This window comes from Mya arenaria, chromosome 3, assembly GCF_026914265.1.
Source record: "Mya arenaria isolate MELC-2E11 chromosome 3, ASM2691426v1".
Lineage (NCBI taxonomy): Eukaryota > Metazoa > Mollusca > Bivalvia > Myida > Myidae > Mya > Mya arenaria.
In genome coordinates this window covers 4,378,392-4,400,951 of record NC_069124.1, presented here as the reverse complement: position 1 = coordinate 4,400,951, position 22,560 = coordinate 4,378,392, and the positions used below count along the sequence as shown (strand labels likewise).

The 22,560-nt window shown below is 41.9% G+C and overlaps 1 protein-coding gene across 2 annotated transcripts in view; it reads right to left on the bottom strand.

Annotated features, from left to right (window-relative positions):
* The window catches only part of LOC128228470 (sodium-dependent proline transporter-like), a 65,570-nt gene that overhangs the window by 28,624 nt on the left and 14,386 nt on the right, over positions 1 to 22,560 (bottom strand). The window contains exons 1-5 of one of the 2 annotated variants that reach the window (XM_052939793.1): positions 18,911 to 19,043; positions 12,654 to 12,771; positions 6,744 to 6,875; positions 5,589 to 5,813; positions 2,354 to 2,528 (exon numbers count right to left, since the gene is read on the bottom strand). In XM_052939793.1, the coding sequence (XP_052795753.1) occupies positions 2,354 to 2,528; positions 5,589 to 5,813; positions 6,744 to 6,875; positions 12,654 to 12,771; positions 18,911 to 18,922 (662 nt within the window). In that variant the 5' untranslated portion in view covers positions 18,923 to 19,043. Of the gene's footprint in view, positions 1 to 2,353; positions 2,529 to 5,588; positions 5,814 to 6,743; positions 6,876 to 12,653; positions 12,772 to 18,910; positions 19,044 to 22,560 lie in introns of those variants that run through there. The other variant, XM_052939792.1, reaches the window with a different exon arrangement.

Here is a 22,560-nt window from a genome sequence, read left to right as displayed (position 1 = left end):
ATAGTGTCCGTTGAATAAGATTGATTTGGTCCCGTATTCTAGTGTCAACGAACGATGCGGATTTGGTCCCTCACACTAGTGTCAACGAACAATGTAGATTTGGTCCTTCACACTAGTGTCAATGAACAATGTAGATTTGGTCCCTCACACTAGTGTCAACGAACAATGTAGATTTGGTCCCTTACAATAGTGTCCGTTGAATAAGATTGATTTGGTCCCGTATTCTAGTGTCAACGAACGATGCGGATTTGGTCCCTCACACTAGTGTCAACGAACAATGTAGATTTGGTCCTTCACACTAGTGTCAATGAACAATGTGGATTTGGTCCCTCACACTAGTGTCAACGAACAATGTAGATTTGGTCCCTTACAATAGTGTCCGTTGAATAAGATTGATTTGGTCCCGTATTCTAGTGTCAATGAACAAGGTGGATTTGGTCCTTCACACTAGTGTCAACGAACAATGTAGATTTGGTCCCTCACACTAGTGTCAACGAACAATGTAGATTTGGTCCCTCACACTAGTGTCAACGAACAATGTAGATTTGGTCCCTTACAATAGTGTCCGTTGAATAAGATTGATTTGGTCCCGTATTCTAGTGTCAATGAACAATGTGGATTTGGTCCCTCACACTAGTGTCAACGAACAATGTAGATTTGGTCCCTCACACTAGTGTCAACGAACAATGTAGATTTGGTCCCTCACACTAGTGTCAATGAACGATGTAGATTTGGTCCTTCACACTAGTGTCAACGAACAATGTAGATTTGGTCCCTTACAATAGTGTCCGTTGAATAAGATTGATTTGGTCCCGTATTCTAGTGTCAATGAACAAGGTGGATTTGGTCCCTCACACTAGTGTCAACGAACAATGTAGATTTGGTCCCTCACACTAGTGTCAACGAACAATGTGGATTTGGTCCCTCACACTAGTGTCAACGAACAATGTGGATTTGGTCCCTCACACTAGTGTCAACGAACAATGTGGATTTGGTCCCTCACACTAGTGTCAACGAACAATGTGGATTTGGTCCCTCACACTAGTGTCAACGAACAATGTAGATTTGGTCCCTCACACTAGTGTCAACGAACAATGTAGATTTGGTCCCTCACACTAGTGTCAACGAACAATGTGGATTTGGTCCCTCACACTAGTGTCAACGAACAATGTGGATTTGGTCCCTCACACTAGTGTCAACGAACAATGTAGATTTGGTCCCTCACACTAGTGTCAACGAACAAGGTGGATTTGGTCCCTCACACTAGTGTCAACGAACAATGTGGATTTGGTCCTTCACACTAGTGTCAACGAACAATGTGGATTTGGTCCCTTACAATAGTGTCAACGAACAATGTAGATTTTGTTAATGTTAACACTGTATCTTATGCCCCTAACAAGATTGTTAAAGTTAACACTGTATATTATGCCCCTAACAAAATTGTTAATGTTAACACTGTATCTTATGCCCCTAACAAGATTGTTAATAAACACTCTAGATTGATATGGGAGATCAGATAGTTGTATTTTGTCAGTTTGAGCCTTTTATGTCTTATTTACGAGCATATTAATGTTTTGTTTACGAGCTGATGTATGTAATGCTAACGAACTTATGTATGTATTGCTAACGAGCTTATGTATGAATTGCTAACGAGCTTATGTATGCATTGTTAACGAGCTTATGTATGTATTGTTAACGAGCTTATGTATGCATTGTTAAAGAGCTTATGTATGTATTGCTTACGAGCTTATCTATGTATTGTTAACGAGCATATCTATGTATAGTTAACAAGCTTATGTATGAATTGCTAACGAGCTCATGTATGTATTGTTAACGAGCTTATGTATGTATTGCTAACGAGCTTGTGTATGTATTGTTTACGAGCTTATGTATGTAATGCTAACGAGCTTGTGTATGAATTGCTAACGAGCTTATGTATGTATTGTTAACGAGCTTACGTATGTATTGTTAACGAGCTTATGTATGTATTGTTAACGAGCTTATGTATGTATTGCTAACGAGCTTGTGTATGTATTGTTTACGAGCTTATGTATGTAATGCTAACGAGCTTGTGTATGTATTGTTTACGAGCTTATGTATGTAATGCTAACGAACTTATGTATGTAATGCTAACGAGCTTATGTATGAATTTCTAACGAGCTTATGTATGTATTGTTAACGAGCATATCTATGTATTGTTTAGTTGCATATCATTTATTGTTTTTGTTCTATCATACGTCAGTACTGCTTGGACTGAAGTTTACATCGCTTTATTATATTTGTTTTCAATTTACCCAAGAGGAAACAGGTTTTAGTTTTACGTCTATTTTCAAAATGACAGAACTATACTAACGTCCAGTACTGCTCGCTTGGTGACTCAAACTTTGTCATACAGTTGGTGAAGTTAGGCTTGTACGTGTCCGAGAGGTCACCGTATCCGATGTCGTAGTAGTCATCTCCGGTGTTGGCGTTGCCAGCAGTAATAAGCGTGGTGATAGTCTGGTTCACACACGACACGTTCGCCAGGGCTGTAAAATATCGTCATGTGGCCATGATATGTTTTAGGGATTTTTGAACATTTTTAGACAGTGTTCGAAACACGATGTGTAGCTTCAAGAACGTGTTAAAGTTGAAGTTTCGGATCACTTATACTTGAATTTATTACTTTACTCGTGGTATTGTACAGTTCATTTTCAAGCTGTTCATTATGGCCTTTTTAGCGACCGTTAGACCCATTCGTGCATAAACGTGTATGACTCAGTGCTCACAAAGCCCCCCCCCCCCCCCACACACACACACGTTCATGCATTAGTACAAGTAGTGATCATTCCCAACCTCTAGTTTATAATCATACATAGTCGATTATACATAAACCAGATGAAAAGAGTTTTGTCGTCGTTGTCATGTATGCGTAACATCGTAAACTGTAATTGTATCTTTAGTTACAGGGTCTATAATTTTCCAAATGTATACATTCTTGCTGTCATTCTTTATATATGTATATTTAAATGCAAACCCTAACAGCAACTGCAAGGCCGAACTTGGTCTCAATATTGATCAAATGTATACATATTATTGCCATTTTTACATATAAGTATTTAAGTACAAACGTCGACCGGAGTTGGTCTCAAAAGTTAGCAAATAACTTGTTCAGACTAAAGGTCGTGGGAGTATGAACGATTATAGATAGTCGTGGTTTAGCGCTCTCCCTTCATGGAACCTCCCCAAATTTAACTTTTCCATTTATCGAGTGTCTGAAACTTAAACTGATTTTTAAAAGTTTTAAAGTACAATTCATTATTTGCAGTCTGTTCTGCAGCGATTTGTAAGGATCTCACTTTATCTGTTAACACAACTCGCGTTCTATTTAAAACGCGTTTCAATCCACCTCACCCGAAGTCACTTGAATCATGTGAATGCATGCAATGTCAATGTGATTAAGAGAAAGCCGATATGGCTTACCAAGTTCTATCCGATACAGAATAAGAAGTATACACAATACTTCGTTCAAAGGAAGATGTCAAGCAATTATATACATCCCATTAATATTTCTATGTTGAGATTTAAAACGCAATTTCAATAGGCAACATTTCATAATAGTATACCTTTGAAAAATGTTCAATTACAGAAAAGGTAAACGATGAATACGATATTCATGCTTCAAGCGGCGCTATAATGAAATATATTGAATTCACATCCGATAAGACGTTATGAATAGAAGCATACTTTGTTCAAAGGTTAACTATACATTACCTAATCAGGCTGATATTAAGGCTCTTCTGAAATACTTGCAAAAAGCATACTTTGGTTTATTTTTTAGTAATTTTAAGTGTAACTAAATTCGAAACGTCTCTCCATCAATTCTATTTAACCATTATTTCTGCCCCGGTTGCTGAATTCATTGTAAAATAAAGCAGAAAGTTGCAATAACTTTCCAATTTGTTTGTTTTTTAGCGCGAATGACTCCATACTAGCCAGTGCGCATGCACGAACCGCTAAGTAACCGACCTCATCAATCAAGTTTTTGACTAATTGGAAAATTGGCGATTGGCATTTGATTAATTCGAATCTGATCCGGCAATTCCGTTGGCAGAGACATGAGCTTAAACAGTAAGTTATTTTACAGTACGTGTAGATAAAAATCCACCTTAAACAAACGTATGTATTTTCAAAATATTTAAAAAAAAATCAAACGTATTTTTGTATTACAGAGAACTGTTTTTACAACCTTGTATTAAAGTGTGAAGATATAAGAATGATGAAGAGTGTATGTCTGTACAAATTAAATAACCCTGAGCATTTAGAAAAATACGAAATGCGATCTCAATACATATAATCATTGTCTTAATATAGACTCTCAATAATATTCAAAAGTTCGATTGTTTCTCGTGTGGTTTCCAGATTTATTTTCTCTACAACCTCAACAACTATCTTAATTAAATCTACAAGGACAAGTTTTGTGTCCTCTACACAAAGACCGCATTCATGTCGAATATCATTTCAGTGAGTGCTGTCGTGGTTTTCTACTGTAATAGGTGTCCAACTTTCACGTGTTATGGAGCGGTTAAGACCGCCACGAGGGCCACTTTCACGTGTTATGGAGCGGTTAAGACCGCCACGAGGGCCACTTTCAGGTGTCATGTTTTAATATTTACACCTCAACTTCCATTCCTTAAATGAACTGCCGTTCGGCAATTGCGATTATCATCCGATGAACGCAACATCTTCGGATATGTTCGGATCGTGAGACATCGAATAACAATATGCATGTAAATTGAAAATTATTTATCTTGTTATTGTTTTATTGTGTCAGCGGGTCCCGAAAAACTTAAATCAACATGTTAGAGTTGAAATTCATGATATGTTATGCATTAATGCCATAAGAGTTTCAATTTTACGTTTAAAAGTGATTTGAAGTGATTGTCTTTTTCCCGCGTTAGTTTGACGTCATTTGATAAACTGTTTCCGGTTACGGTCGGGTCATTCTATTTACAGAATGGGTGAGAATGAATTACTGTATTTTTTTTTAAATCAAATGAAGTATTGTTTCAACAATATTTGAAATTTAAAATATCAACAACGACCGCTCGGCTGGCGGCGCGCATAACAATGAAAGCGCTAAAAACAGCGCCACCTATCTGAGAACGATGGGAAAAGAATGACGTCAGAGATCGCTTAAAAATTATCGTATTTATGTCTAAATACTTAAATGAAGTATTTTTTTCAACAATTTGTTAATGAAATAATGAACTTTTGGTGTATATATAAGTAATGATTTGTGTAATTGATGTCATTATCGGGATATGAACGCAAAAGGGCTGGTTAAAGTATGCGTGGAGTTGCACTCCACATACTTTAACTAAACCAGCCCATTTGCATTCATACCCCGATAATGACATCAATCCCACAATTCATTCCTTAAATGGTCATTAGTACTGATGTCTTCCGAATCCGAAAAAAACGGACTCGATCATGATACTACAAGGTATCAGGTTTCCTCATGGTTGAGCAATACTCATAAGAAACAAGAAAATAATCATAAAGAAATATGAAAATAAGCATTCCTGCTTTTTAAACACAAAACTTACAAAGCCACGAGTTGACTTTCTCTGTATCATTGTTCATGGATGCGAAGTCTGGGAAGCTTTCATTTCTGCAAGAGTCTGTGTTCCATGGTTGACCACAGTACTTCCAGGGCACCTCGCCATCAAGGTTGACAAACGAGACAAACATGTAGTAGATGGCGTACATGATGATCACATTGTAGTAGATGCTGACCAGCCCGCTGATTACGACCATGCCACATCCGACACCTGGAACAGAAGAAGTACGTACATGTATACAAACACGACTTTTAAAAACTGTTGGTCACAGATAACGATAACTTAGTTGCATGTTTTTATTGTTTGGGTGTAAATCAACAACAAAAAAACGAAATGTTTACACACGAATGCGGATAGTGGAGGTCGGTACTGAATGAGAAGAAACAAATCATAACATTATAACATTTAGAACGAACTTCAAACACACGTTTGACCTGATATTGTTTATACATTAAATTGTGAATTACTTGCACGAAAGACTATAATAACATATTTTATTTGTATCTGGCCAGCGAACTAAGTGCTTCTAGCATGATTACACACGCGAAAAAAAGTATTGGTGGTCGAGGGTAACCATGCTTAAATGCTTTAAATGGTACAGATACCTTACCAACAGGCACTACATTATAAGAAGCGCGTATTGTTCCATGTTCTGGAGTATTCGTCTATACATTAACTACTAATCAGACCGGTAACAAGGAGGCGAACTTAACTGTTCAATTATTAGCGGTCGTCTGGATTAAAGATGATGTCTGTATCGGCACATCTTGCCTTTCATATTTGAAATTAGTATTACATGAGGTATATTTGATTTCATGAATATGTTAGATGGCACGCTAAGACTGCTAGCTAGAAATAAGTTTTCAATACGACCTCACCAAATGTATTAAAACGTGTCTGCATAACGTTCATTGTTTAGAAAAAGAATATTTGACAAATATCAGTTTCACTGTGTGAACCTTTCATTTCAGTTTGACCATAAAACATTAAACCATTGTCTGTGTATATTTGATGAGACATTAATATGAAACTATTAAACTTTCTGACAATAAAACATTGAACTTTAGGCATTTTGTATTATAAAAAATTGAGCCTTTACAATGTATTTCCATCAAACATTGAGTCATTGTTATTTCTTACCATAAAACAGTGGGCTGACCTTCCAGACGGTAATAGGACCCTCGGATGCAAACTGACCAAGGGCCAGCTCAAAGAAGAAAATGGGCAAGCCGGCGATCAGCAGCATGATCACGTAGGGAACCAGGAAAGCGCCTGAAACAAAACTTGAATTAATAATATATGATTTCGCATATTTATATTGAAATATTGGATCCGAACTTCCAGTATTTGACTCAAAACAAATTGTATACGGTCGAATGACATCATCCCTTCTTACTTGGAAACCATTGCCGTCCGTAGATGAGTCGAGGTTGCAATGACTTTGGGTAGAATGCAAGGATCATACTAGATGCGCGTATACGAATGCAAAATTACTTCGAGACATAATGTCTTGCCTTACGTGTATATCTGACACCTATTCTTTTATCTCTCTCAACGGCGTACTTTAGAAAGCACCAAGATAGAAAAATACTGAACACAATTATAAAATGGTGTGCTTTGTTTCTGGGTCACTGAATATAGAAAATGGTTTGATCGACGAACGTCCTCCAAACATGTCATTAGCATGGCCTAACATGGCCGGGGGATTAATATACATATAAGTTAATGTATATCTACATTGAATTCAATTATAATTTTATTCAAATTTGCTTGTTGATGATTTATGTAGAAACTGGTATAACAAGTCAATAGTTATAAGGATGTCCATAAATTATTTTGTACATGAATGATCAATATTGACGGGATTTATTTTATTTCAAAAGCTCACAGCTGATAGAACTGTTTGCCAAAAAAGACTGAGCTTAACGTGCTTGTCAATCCGTAAAACGAAGCCCGACCCCAATGACAGTTTGCACCGATGAAACAGTCAGTCTGTACTGCCCCGACAGCGAGTACCAACAGTCAGTCTGTGCCGCCCCGACAGCGAAGTCCAACAGTCAGTCTGTACTGCCCCGACAGCGAAGTCCAACAGTCAGTCTGTACTGCCCCGACAGCGAGTACCAACAGTCAGTCTGTACTGCCCCGACAGCGAGTACCAACAGTCAGTCTGTACTGCCCCGACAGCGAGTACCAACAGTCAGTCTGTACTGCCCCGACAGCGAGTACCAACAGTCAGTCTGTACTGCCCCGACAGCGAGTACCAACAGTCAGTCTGTACTGCCCCGACAGCGAGTACCAACAGTCAGTCTGTACTGCCCCGACAGCGAGTACCAACAGTCAGTCTGTACTGCCCCGACAGCGAGTACCAACAGTCAGTCTGTGCCGCCGCGACAGCGAAGTCCAACAGTCAGTCTGCACTGCCCCGACAGCGAGTACCAACAGTCAGTCTGTACTGCCCCGATAGCGAGTACCAACAGTCAGTCTGTGCCGCCGCGACAGCGAAGTCCAACAGTCAGTCTGTACTGCCCCGACAGCGAGTACCAACAGTCAGTCTGTACTGCCCCGACAGCGAGTACCAACAGTCAGTCTGTGCCGCCCCGACAGCGAAGTCCAACAGTCAGTCTGTACTGCCCCGACAGCGAGTACCAACAGTCAGTCTGTGCCGCCCCGACAGCGAGTACCAACAGTCAGTCTGTACTGCCCCGACAGCGAGTACCAACAGTCAATCTGTACTGCCCCGACAGCGAGTACCAACAGTCAGTCTGTACTGCCCCGACAGCGAGTACCAACAGTCAGTCTGTACTGCCCCGACAGCGAGTACCAACAGTCAGTCTGTACTGCCCCGACAGCGAGTACCAACAGTCAGTCTGTACTGCCCCGACAGCGAGTACCAACAGTCAGTCTGTACTGCCCCGACAGCAAAGTCCAACAGTCAGTCTGTGCCGCCGCGACAGCGAAGTCCAACAGTCAGTCTGTACTGCCCCGACAGCGAGTACCAACAGTCAGTCTGTACTGCCCCGACAGCGAAGTCCAACAGTCAGTCTGTACTGCCCCGACAGCGAGTACCAACAGTCAGTCTGTACTGCCCCGACAGCGAGTACCAACAGTCAGTCTGTACTGCCCCGACAGCGAGTACCAACAGTCAGTCTGTGCCGCCCCGACAGCGAAGTCCAACAGTCAGTCTGTACTGCCCCGACAGCGAGTACCAACAGTCAGTCTGTACTGCCCCGACAGCGAGTACCAACAATCAGTCTGTACTGCCCCGACAGCGAGTACCAACAGTCAGTCTGTACCGCCCCGACAGCGAAGTCCAACAGTCAGTCTGTACTGCCCCGACAGCGAGTACCAACAGTCAGTCTGTACTGCCCCGACAGCGAGTACCAACAGTCAGTCTGTACTGCCCCGACAGCGAGTACCAACAGTCAGTCTGTGCCGCCCCGACAGCAAAGTCCAACAATCAGTCTGTACTGCCCCGACAGCGAGTACCAACAGTCAGTCTGTACCGCCCCGACAGCGAAGTCCAACAGTCAGTCTGTACTGCCCCGACAGCGAAGTACAACAGTCAGTCTGTACCGCCCCGACAGCGAAGTCCAACAGTCAGTCTGTACTGCCCCGACAGCGAGTACCAACAGTCAGTCTGTACTGCCCCGACAGCGAAGTCCAACAGTCAGTCTGTACTGCCCCGACAGCGAAGTCCAACAGTCAGTCTGTACCGCCCCGACAGCGAGTACCAACAGTCAGTCTGTACTGCCTCGACAGCGAAGTCCAACAGTCAGTCTGTACTGCCCCGACAGCGAAGTCCAACAGTCAGTCTGTACCGCCCCGACAGCGAAGTCCAACAGTCAGTCTGTACTGCCCCGACAGCGAAGTCCAACAGTCAGTCTGTACCGCACCGACAGCGAAGTCCAACAGTCAGTCTGTACTGCCCCGACAGCGAAGTCCAACAGTCAGTCTGTACTGCCCCGACAGCGAAGTCCAACAGTCAGTCTGTACTGCCCCGACAGCGAAGTCCAACAGTCAGTCTGTACTGCCCCGACAGCGAGTACCAACAGTCAGTCTGTACCGCCCCGACAGCGAAGTCCAACAGTCAGTCTGTACTGCCCCGACAGCGAGTACCAACAGTCAGTCTGTACCGCCCCGACAGCGAAGTCCAACAGTCAGTCTGTACCGCCCCGACAGCGAAGTCCAACAGTCAGTCTGTGCCGCCCCGACAGCGAGTACCAACAGTCAGTCTGTACTGCCCCGACAGCGAGTACCAACAGTCAGTCTGTACTGCCCCGACAGCGAAGTCCAACAGTCAGTCTGTACTGCCCCGACAGCGAGTACCAACAGTCAGTCTGTACCGCCGCGACAGCGAAGTCCAACAGTCAGTCTGTACCGCCCCGACAGCGAGTACCAACAGTCAGTCTGTACTGCCCCGACAGCGAGTACCAACAGTCAGTCTGTACCGCCCCGACAGCGAGTACCAACAGTCAGTCTGTACTGCCCCGACAGCGAGTACCAACAGTCAGTCTGTACTGCCCCGACAGCGAAGTCCAACAGTCAGTCTGTACCGCCCCGACAGCGAAGTCCAACAGTCAGTCTGTACCGCCCCGACAGCGAAGTCCAACAGTCAGTCTGTACTGCTCCGACAGCGAAGTCCAACAGTCAGTCTGTACTGCCCCGACAGCGAGTACCAACAGTCAATCTGTACCGCCCCGACAGCGAGTACCAACAGTCAGTCTGTACCGCCCCGACAGCGAAGTCCAACAGTCAGTCTGTACCGCCCCGACAGCGAAGTCCAACAGTCAGTCTGTACTGCCCCGACAGCGAGTACCAACAGTCAGTCTGTACTGCCCCGACAGCGAAGTCCAACAGTCAGTCTGTACCGCCCCGACAGCGAAGTCCAACAGTCAGTCTGTACTGCCCCGACAGCGAGTACCAACAGTCAGTCTGTACTGCCCCGACAGCGAGTACCAACAGTCAGTCTGTACTGCCCCGACAGCGAGTACCAACAGTCAGTCTGTACTGCCCCGACAGCGAGTACCAACAGTCAGTCTGTACTGCCCCGACAGCGAGTACCAACAGTCAGTCTGTACTGCCCCGACAGCGAGTACCAACAGTCAGTCTGTACTGCCCCGACAGCGAGTACCAACAGTCAGTCTGTACTGCCCCGACAGCGAAGTCCAACAGTCAGTCTGTACTGCCCCGACAGCGAGTACCAACAGTCAGTCTGTACTGCCCCGACAGCGAGTACCAACAGTCAGTCTGTACTGCCACGACAGCGAAGTCCAACAGTCAGTCTGTACTGCCCCGACAGCGAGTACCAACAGTCAGTCTGTACTGCCCCGACAGCGAAGTCCAACAGTCAGTCTGTACTGCCCCGACAGCAAAGTCCAACAGTCAGTCTGTACTGCCCCGACAGCGAAGTCCAACAGTCAGTCTGTGCCGCCCCGACAGCGAAGTCCAACAGTCAGTCTGTGCTGCCCCGACAGCGAGTACCAACAGTCAGTCTGTACCGCCCTGACAGCGAAGTCCAACAGTCAGTCTGTACTGCCCCGACAGCGAGTACCAACAGTCAGTCTGTACTGCCCCGACAGCGAAGTCCAACAGTCAGTCTGTGCTGCCCCGACAGCGAGTACCAACAGTCAGTCTGTACCGCCCCGACAGCGAAGTCCAACAGTCAGTCTGTGCCGCCCCGACAGCGAAGTCCAACAGTCAGTCTGTGCTGCCCCGACAGCGAGTACCAACAGTCAGTCTGTACTGCCCCGACAGCGAAGTCCAACAGTCAGTCTGTACTGCCCCGACAGCGAAGTCCAACAGTCAGTCTGTGCTGCCCCGACAGCGAGTACCAACAGTCAGTCTGTACCGCCCCGACAGCGAAGTCCAACAGTCAGTCTGTACCGCCCCGACAGCAAAGTCCAACAGTCAGTCTGTACTGCCCCGACAGCGAAGTCCAACAGTCAGTCTGTGCCGCCCCGACAGCGAGTACCAACAGTCAGTCTGTACCGCCCCGACAGCGAAGTCCAACAGTCAGTCTGTACTGCCCCGACAGCAAAGTCCAACAGTCAGTCTGTACTGCCCCGACAGCGAAGTCCAACAGTCAGTCTGTACTGCCCCGACAGCGAAGTCCAACAGTCAGTCTGTACTGCCCCGACAGCGAGTACCAACAGTCAGTCTGTACTGCCCCGACAGCGAGTACCAACAGTCAGTCTGTACCGGCCCGACAGCGAGTACCAACAGTCAGTCTGTACTGCCCCGACAGCGAGTACCAACAGTCAGTCTGTACTGCCCCGACAGCGAGTACCAACAGTCAGTCTGTACTGCCCCGACAGCGAAGTCCAACAGTCAGTCTGTACTGCCCCGACAGCGAGTACCAACAGTCAGTCTGTACCGCCCCGACAGCGAGTACCAACAGTCAATCTGTACTGCCCCGACAGCAAAGTCCAACAGTCAGTCTGTACCGCCCCGACAGCGAGTACCAACAGTCAATCTGTACTGCCCCGACAGCAAAGTCCAACAGTCAGTCTGTACTGCCCCGACAGCGAGTACCAACAGTCAGTCTGTACCGCCCCGACAGCGAAGTCCAACAGTCAGTCTGTACCGCACCGACAGCGAAGTCCAACAGTCAGTTTGTACCGCCCCGACAGCGAAGTCCAACAGTCAGTCTGTACCGCACCGACAGCGAAGTCCAACAGTCAGTCTGTACCGCCCCGACAGCGAAGTCCAACAGTCAGTCTGTACCGCCCCGACAGCGAGTACCAACAGTCAGTCTGTACTGCCCCGACAGCGAAGTCCAACAGTCAGTCTGTACCGCCCCGACAGCGAAGTCCAACAGTCAGTCTGTACCGCCCCGACAGCGAGTACCAACAGTCAGTCTGTACCGCCCCGACAGCGAGTACCAACAGTCAGTCTGTACATCCCCGACAGCGAATTCCAACAGTCAGCAACTTATAATATGTTAAGCAAACGACTAGATAGGAAATTAAAAAAGAAGCAAGTCACGAAAATATCAGTAGTGCCATGAGGCCATTTAACCATTCTCGACACCAACTAAACAACAATGCATACCTCCGCCATTCCTATAGCATAGATATGGAAAACGCCAGACATTGCCAAGACCGACCGCATAGCCAACACAGGACAGAATAAAGTCTAACTTCCGGTCCCAGGACTCGCGCTCCACCGCCTGGAAACAAATAAATGCAGTTGTAAATTAGGTTTTGTCAGCTTGATTAACATCTACAAAAATGACGCACAAGTAAGGAAACTAAAAACATGACCTTTGGTCGATTAGACTTACTTTGTGACAGGCATACTTGAGTGGTAATGATAGTGACAGGCATACTTGAGTGGTAATGCTTTGTGACAGGCATACTTGAGTGGTAATGCTAGTGACAGGCATACTTGAGTGGTAATGCTTTGTGACAGGCATACTTGAGTGGTAATGATAGTGACAGGCATACTTGAGTGGTAATGATAGTGACAGGCATACTTGAGTGGTAATGATAGTGACAGGCATACTTCCGTGGTAATGCTTTGTGACAGGCATACTTGAGTGGTAATGATAGTGACAGGCATACTTGAGTGGTAATGCTTTGTGACAGGCATACTTGAGTGGTAATGCTAGTGACAGGCATACTTGAGTGGTAATGCTTTGTGACAGGCATACTTGAGTGGTAATGATAGTGACAGGCATACTTGAGTGGTAATGATAGTGACAGGCATACTTGAGTGGTAATGATAGTGACAGGCATACTTCCGTGGTAATGCTTTGTGACAGGCATACTTGAGTGGTAATGATAGTGACAGGCATACTTGAGTGGTAATGATAGTGACAGGCATACTTCCGTGGTAATGCTTTGTGACAGGCATACTTGAGTGGTAATGATAGTGACAGGCATACTTGCGTGGTAATGCTTTGTGACAGGCATACTTGAGTGGTAATGATAGTGACAGGCATACTTGAGTGGTAATGCTTATTGACAGGAATACTTGAGTTGTAATACTTAGTGACAGGCATACTTGAGTTGTAATACTTAGTGACAGGCATACTTGAGTGGTAATGCTTTATGACAGGCATACTTGAGTGGTAATGCTTTGTGACAGGCATACTTGAGTGGTAATGTTAGTGACAGGCATACTTGAGTGGTAATGCTTATTGACAGGCATACTTGAGTTGTAATACTTAGTGACAGGCATACTTGAGTGGTAATGCTTTGTGACAGGCATACTTGAGTGGTAATGCTTTGTGACAGGCATACTTGAGTGGTAATGCTTTGTGACTGGCAGACTTGAGTGGTAATGTTAGTCACAGGCATACTTGAGTGGTAATGCTTATTGACAGGAATACTTGAGTTGTAATACTTAGTGACAGGCATACTTGAGTGGTAATGCTTTGTGACAGGCATACTTGAGTGGTAATGATAGTGACAGGCATACTTGCGTGGTAATGCTTTGTGACAGGCATACTTGAGTGGTAATGTTAGTGACAGGCATACTTGAGTTGTAATACTTAGTGACAGGCATACTTGAGTGGTAATGCTTTGTGACAGGCATACTTGCGTGGTAATGCTTTGTGACAGGAATACTTGAGTAGTAATACTTAGTGACAGGCATGCTTGAGCGGAAATGCTTATTGACAGGCATACTTGCGTGGTAATGCTTTGTGACAGGAATACTTGAGTGATAATGCTTTGTGACAGGCATACTTGAGTGGTAATGCTTATTGACAGGCATACTTGAGTGGTCATGCTTTGTGACAGGTATGCTTGAGTGATAATGCTTAGTGACAGGCATGCTTGAGTGGTTATACTTAGTGACAATGCTTAGTGACAGGCATGCTTGAGTGGTTATACTTAGTGACAATGCTTAGTGACAGGCATGCTTGAGTGATTATACTTAGTGACAATGCTTAGTGACAGGCATGCTTGAGTGGTTATACTTAGTGATAATGCTTAGTGACAGGCATGCTTGAGTGGTTATACTTAGTGACAATGCTTAGTGACAGGCATGCTTGAGTGGTTATACTTAGTGACAGGCATACTTGAGTGGTAATGCTAATTGTCAGGCATACTTGAGTGGTAATGCTTAGTGATAAGCATACTTGATCGTTAACTGGGAATTTCATTCGAGTTATCTTTCGTTCGTGATATATATAAACTGGTAATACAGTCTATTTAATTCCATTCGATTGATGTTTCGTTCATGACAATAGGAACTGGTTATAAAGACTTAAGTCTATTTAATTTCATACCAGTTTCCTTTTTGATAAGACATTCACAGAGCATGTTCTCGTTTGGTTTTAGACATTCTCATGTTCATGTTTCGGTAAGAACTTTCCCTGAATAGGCAGATGTATAGATATTCTGTGAAAAAAATACCCTCAAATTACCGCAAGGGAATATATTATCGTTTCCCTTCAATGATTTGAATCACCTATACGTGATATGAATCAATCTGGAAAACGATTGAATCCGCTTGAAATTGCTTAAAATTACTTCTACATTAACATTAATGATATTTTTGTAACTTTTGGTTTATATTTTTTATACACATTTGAATAATTGTTTAGAAACACAGAAGTTACATTGTGACATAAGTAAACTGCGTCAATAATGATCTAACTCTTGGGAATGGTAACCTTTTTACCATTCAAGGATGTATAAATTCATGCATTGTATGTACACAAGCTAAGGGGGCCTGCCACAGTGCAAACGTCGTTTGAAGGATCAAAACATTTAATAAAAAAACAACATTTTTTTATTTAATTTTAATGTTCAATATTTAGCAAGCATGTGTAGGTGTGATAAGGAATTGAGCAAATTATACGGAAAAAGATTTTATCAGAGTTTCAATCCAAAAGCATATGCATTTTTCTGAAATGTTTTAATGCAGAATCAATGTTTTTTTAGTCAAAATAGTCAACATTACCATTTCAACTCATTGTAACCGCAAAAAAACATGTCAGTAATGATGTATGTTTTACTCCTGACCAGAAAAAAATATCCTTAAAAAAACCCATAAACTTTTGAAATATTTCATTTTTGTTTGCCTTCCCCCTACACACTTTTGCACTATGGCAGGTCCTTAAAACAGAGAATTTTTCAATGATCTTAAATATTTAGACTAAACTTCTCAAACTATTGACCATGAGCTCTGGACCATGAAAGGACGGAATTTCAACCAAACGCAAATCGCGGGCTTAGTGAAAGATCGCTGTACTTCCATATAGAACTTAAAGGCGTTACAACAGTCTAGCTCCAATTACCTAAAACCCGTCCCTGTTGCCGACAAGTTGACCTGTCAAATAGGTTTTCTACGTTCAGCTATGTTGCTGGTTATGAATTCCATTTTACAAACTTGTATGGGTCCAAAAGTTAATAAGTATTGACCATGTCGGCTAAACGTGTAAACTTCAAACAATGCTTTAAGAAGGTCAGGCAGAACAATAGATAGTCGACATATTTCGACTCTGTTTACCAACTGTTATACAACTGTTGAATAGGCGACCTTCATACAAAACTCAAGTTGAATACAAAACTTAAATTGAAAGCCATGATGTGATGATTATTTTCAGCAATTACAAATTCACTTTTTGCATTTGATGTAAAGGTTTAAATGATTTCAAATCATGAACGTTTCCAGCAAAGATGTATCTTACAGTTGAATAACTAAACTCCTAAACATGGGACATTTACAAACTTTTACTGCTCGGGGAATGTGCTGGAAAATCTTTATTTGATATATAACCTGTTACGGGTGAAATACCAGGTATATTTACAAATAAGTACGGTTATGAAATGAGTCATTTTAATTATACTGCGTTGTAAACCTCGGCTCAACCCACCCCTAAATCAACTCGTGTTATCTGTGTTTACCATAATGGAAAATTACATTTCAAAATGGGACAAATTTGGAAAACAAATCCAACGCTATTGAGTACAAAGTTTCGTTGTCATAAATATAGTTTATCTTACGTCATCTGAATAGAAAGCTGTGAGCAAATATCATCAACACACGTTATGCATAAATATATAAGCGCATTCATGTGGCGTTTTGGTTTTATAATGGTTTCACGAATTGCGTATTTGTTTTGACAGTTTAAAAAAAATGAAAATCGTTTTATCGCTTGTTTTACGAAAACCAAAACTGTTTTTTAAACTATCGAAACCCAGACCGGAGGCGGTTTCATTGGTTCGTTCTATCCGAAAACTATGCCACTTTAAAAAACAAACAAACATGGCGGACAGTGATCCAACACGTGTGTTGAAACACCATCTCGTTAAAACAGACAAACGACCATCTGCGGTATCATTGCTTTGAACAAAATTAGAAATAATGGCTACATGCTAAAACTCCATCATGATGTTGAAGCTGTACACAAAATAATTCTTTTTTTACTCCAATCAAAACATTCGAAACGGGTTTCCAAAGCCCCAAAAACCTTGAAACCAAAACTGACACTAGTTCGGTACGTACAAAAACACCCTTTGTTTGTCTTATGTATACTTGTGCAATGTCTTTATTTATACATGGGCATAATTATAATGAACATGTATTTGTAAATGTAATGAAATTAATTCACTTTACATCACCAAGCAACTACAAAGTAATCAGACTCACTATTACATGAAGTGTACAATCAAGTTTTGAGATGGGGTCTATAGCGTAACTGCGGTGCTCATGTGAAACGGGTCAATCACACCGCACCCACGCGAAGGAACTTTACTCGTAAAGCATGTAAACAGGATCATTACATTGTGAAATGCAAAATGGTCCGTGATATGTGGATGTTTTTTATGAAACTGTCAGGATTGTTTGATAGTTGAAGTCTTTTGACAGCCACTTTATTTACCTTTGTATTCAACCTTATCGTTTCTTTATTATGTAACTTGATGAATTCGTATTTGCAAATGTGTTTGATGTGATTTGACTATGTACTTTGTTGTACACGTATACTAAAATTCAGTTCTGTTCTGTGTTGTCTTGTTGTATTCAGCCAAACGTCATAAATTTGTATCCTCCGGCATTTACTCAACAATAAAAAGCTGCTTCAGTATAATTGGATGCAAACACTTTTATTGCAATTGTTATCACTATACTTGTATGTATAGCCAAGAACTGCTTTAGAATAATTCGACGCAAATGCTATAAATGTTTTTGTGGTAGCTGTAATTGTATTAGCTAAATCGTTGCTGTATTCACGTTCCTTATACGGACAACAACGACTCGATTTGTACAAACCAGCAGGATAGCTGGGGTATAAGGCTCCCAACTTCATATCCTTGATTCGTAAGCACGCTTGCCTTCTAACTATATGTCTACTCACGATGGCAGTCATCAATTATCAGTAATGCGACAATTAAATACACTTATACTAAACATAGACGAATAATTAACAAAATGTATTACAAACTATACGGGCAGTAGTAACATTTAAAGCAAGAAGCCGCTGAAGTGCTCGATCGACTTTTTTTTTTAAAAAGTTGAAAAACGCTTCATAGAGATAAATTGTGTATAAAAACAGTAAACACATCATTGTTTTGGAAGATCAGGCATGTTTAATGCTTTGAAATAGCTGACTGCTTAATCGATGTTTTTGAAAAAAAAATGTTGATAATCGCTTCAATGTGTTAATGTGTGCATAAAAACAGTTAATATGTCATTGTTTTAGGAGAAAATGCATGTATACATGCTTTGAAATAGGATTCAATTTTTGGCCGCTAGGCCGCCAGGCCGCTTATTTCACACCGCTAGGCCGCTGAAGTGCTTGATCGACTTTTTTGAAAAAAAAGTTGAAAAAACGCTTCAGAGTGATAATTTGTGCATAAAACAGTTAATTTATAATTGTTTTAGAATAAAACCTATAAAAAAAAGGTTCTGAATAGAAAACAATTTAAGGCCGCTATGTAACTATATGAATAAAAAACATTGATTGATCATTGTTTTAAATAAAAAAAAACCGCATTAACAATTGCTTGGAAATAGAGAAAAAAATAGCCGCTAACTTCACGCCGCTAGGCCGCTAACTTCACGCCGCTAGGCTGCAAGGCCGCTAGGCCGCTAACTTCACGCCGCTAGGCTGCAAGGCCGCTAGGACGCTAACTTCACGCCGCTAGGCTGCAAGGCCGCTAACTTCACGTACATCAGAAAATACCATAACTTTAAATTAAACTATAAAACTATACGCATATCGGGACCGGTACCCGGTAAAAGTTGTAGGTTTTCAGTGCAAAAGGAGTGGCGACTGACTTCATATAAAAACATATTTTAAAATATTTATTGATCACTCATTCAATTAAACTTATTTACAAAATATTAATTACCTGTCCTCCCATCACGACAACTTATTTATTTATATTTTTGTTAATTCCTGTATTGACAAGTCCGATTTTTTTTGCGAAACTTAATATTTACAACTATTCCTCTGCCGTTCCTTGTGCGACTAATTGAACTTTTTTGAAATCCGTTTGATGTTCCAGTCAGTGATTTTGCGAAAAGCGACATCGACACGTCAAAAACACTCATCCAATTCAACAAATAAAGTCCTCAAATGTTTAATGGTGCGTTCACACTGACCGCGGGCAATATAAATAGTTCACAATTAAACACATTAAACGTTTTTATTGCAGCTAAAGTAACATGTGCAACAAGGACAACAACAACAACAACAACAACAACAACAACACATATGGCGATGTATAATGTTTATGCCAGACTCATTTACGCCCACTACACTGTTACTGTGGCGCATACATTTATGGTACGTCAAACACATTCAAGCGGTTTGATTAGGAAGGTATACATGTATATCATACGCACTTGCTTGACCTGCTGGAGTGGCAAGTATACACCATGCTTTTATTGTCAACAACAGCAACAACAACAATTACTTTTATTGGATCTCACGGCGATTTGTTTTTATCGCAACAACTAAGAAAACCGATTAATAATGATGTTTTACCCATTAAAAATGAAAAGTAATGAGATATGAATAAAAAACATCTTGGAACTCCGGTGGGTCGGTCTAAACTACTTAATTCAATGACATTCTCAAAGTTCCGTTTCCCTGTCGGGCTGTTCGTTTGCTCATTTTCTAAGCTGAACATTTTCAAAATAGATTGTGAGAAGGATGAACGACCATCGCGTTCTCCGAGAAATCTGCTCGGGTGAAATTCAGCTCATAGCATTCCAATATATATGAAACATGATATTATATTGTATGATATTTAGCAGGAATGAGATGAATGCATCCAAGAAACATCATCAGCTTATATGTGCATCTGTTGTTTTGTTCGAATCAGGTCAAATTCCACTCATTTCTAAACTTTGACCCCGTCAGAAACACTCCGCTTTTCATTGGTTACCTCAGGAAAACTTGTGTACCACGTGATATGTTTAGCTCTCAAATGAATTGACTACATAGAAATCACTTTTAATACCATAGGTATTGGGCCGCTTATGACGTCGTTCATTTTATAACAGGCTGAAAAGTATTATACATCAAGTATATTAGAAAAAAAATCTGACTTCAACACAAAATGTCAGGCCGGCTGACTGGAACACTATATTCGTCCTAGCAACTGACAGACAAAACATTTCAGTAAAGCTTGCCGACATTAACACATAATACTGGGCGACGAAAGATTAACGCTCTATCAAACAAGAATACGTAGTTGGGCAGTCATTCTAACGACTTCAAGAACCAATTTAAAAGAACTAAACAATACATTTCTAGAAATGAAGAAATACTCGTCCTAACAATAAAACAATGCCCTTTCAGTCAATAACGTCATACACGTACATGCAGTAAAACAACGCACTTCCAGCCAATGAAGTAATGCAAGGACATACACAGAAAAAAATCACATTTATCTACCAAAACTGAATAATAACCCGTTCAACCAAAAACACCTGATATCAGTAGAAGTGAACATTTACAGACATCAGAAAAATTGATGATTTACGTTATACCTAATACGTTAACATACGGGAGAAAGAGTCAGCAGTCATGATTTAAGTACGTTAACATACGGGAGACGGAGTCAGCAGTCATGCTATAAGTACTTTAATATACGGGAGACGGAGTCAGGAGTCATGATTTAAGTACGTAAACAAACGGGAGAAGGAGTCAGCAGTCATGATTTAAGTACGTTAACATACGGGAGAAGGAGTCAGCAGTCATGATTTAAGTACGTTAACATACGGGAAAAGGAGTCAGCAGTCATGATTTAAGTACGTTAACATACGGGAGAAGGAGTCAGCAGTCATGATTTAAGTACGTTAACAAACGGGAGAAGGAGTCAGCAGTCATGATTTAAGTACGTTAACATACGGGAGACAGAGTCAGCAGTCATGATTTAAGTACGTTAACAAACGGAAGGCGGAGTCAGGAGTCATGATTTAAGTACGTTAGCATACGGGAGAAGGAGTCAGGAGCCATGATTTAAGTACGTTAACATACGGGAGACGGAGTCAGCAGTCATGATTTAAGTACGTTAACAAACGGGAGAAGGAGTCAGGAGTCATGATCTAAGTACGTAAACAAACGGGAGAAGGAGTCAGGAGTCATGATTTAAGTACGTTAACATACGGGAGACGGAGTCAGGAGTCATGATATAAGTACGTTAACATACGGGAGACGGAGTCAGGAGTCATGATATAAGTACGTTAACATACGGGAGACGGAGTCAGGAGTCATGATTTAAGTACGTTAACATACGGGAGACGGAGTCAGGAGTCATGATTTAAGTACGTTAATATACGGGAGAAGGAGTCAGCAGTCATGATATAAGTACGTTAACATACGGGAGAAGGAGTCAAGAGTCATGATTTAAGTACGTTAACATAAGGGAGAAGGAGTCAGGAGTCATGATTTAAGTAAGTTAACAAACGGGAGAAGGAGTCAGGAGTCATGATTTAAGTACGTTAACATACGGGAGACGGAGTCAGCGGTCATGATTTAAGTACGTTAACAAACGGGAGAAGGAGTCAGGAGTCATGATTTAAGTACGTTAACATACGGGAAAAGGAGTCAAGAGTCATGATTTAAGTACGTTAACAAACGGGAGAAGGAGTCAGGAGTCATGATTTAAGTACGTTAACATACGGGAGACGGAGTCAGCAGTCATGATTTAAGTACGTTAACAAACGGGAGAAGGAGTCAGGAGTCATGATTTAAGTACGTTAACATACGGGAGACGGAGTCAGCAGTCATGATTTAAGTACGTTAACAAACGGGAGAAGGATCCAGCAGTCATGATTTAAGTACTTTAACATACGGGAGAAGGAGCCAGCAGTCATGATTTAAGTACGTAAACAAACAGGAGACGGAGTCAGCAGTCATGATATTAGTACGTTAACATACGGGAGACGGAGTCAGCAGTCATGATTTAAGTACTTTAATATACGGGAGACGGAGTCAGCAGTCATGATATAAGTACGTTAACATACGGGAGACGGAGTCAGGAGTCATGATATAAGTACTTTAATATACGGGAGAAGGAGTCAGCAGTCATGATTTAAGTACGTAAACAAACGGGAGACGGAGTCAGCAGTCATGATATAAGTACGTTAACATACGGGAGACGGAGTCAGAAGTCATGATATAAGTACGTTAACATACGGGAGAAGGAGCCAGCAGTCATGATTTAAGTACGTAAACAAACGGGAGACGGAGTCAGCAGTCATGATATAAGTACGTTAACATACGGGAGACGGAGTCAGTAGTCATGATATAAGTACTTTAATATACGGGAGACGGAGTCAGCAGTCATGATTTAAGTACGTTAACATACGGGAGACGGAGCCAGCAGTCATGATTTAAGTACGTAAACAAATGGGAGACGGAGTCAGCAGTCATGATATAAGTACGTTAACAAACGGGAGAAGGAGCCAGCAGTCATGATTTAAGAACGTAAACAAACGGGAGACGGAGTCAGCAGTCATGATATAAGTACGTTAACAAACGGGAGAC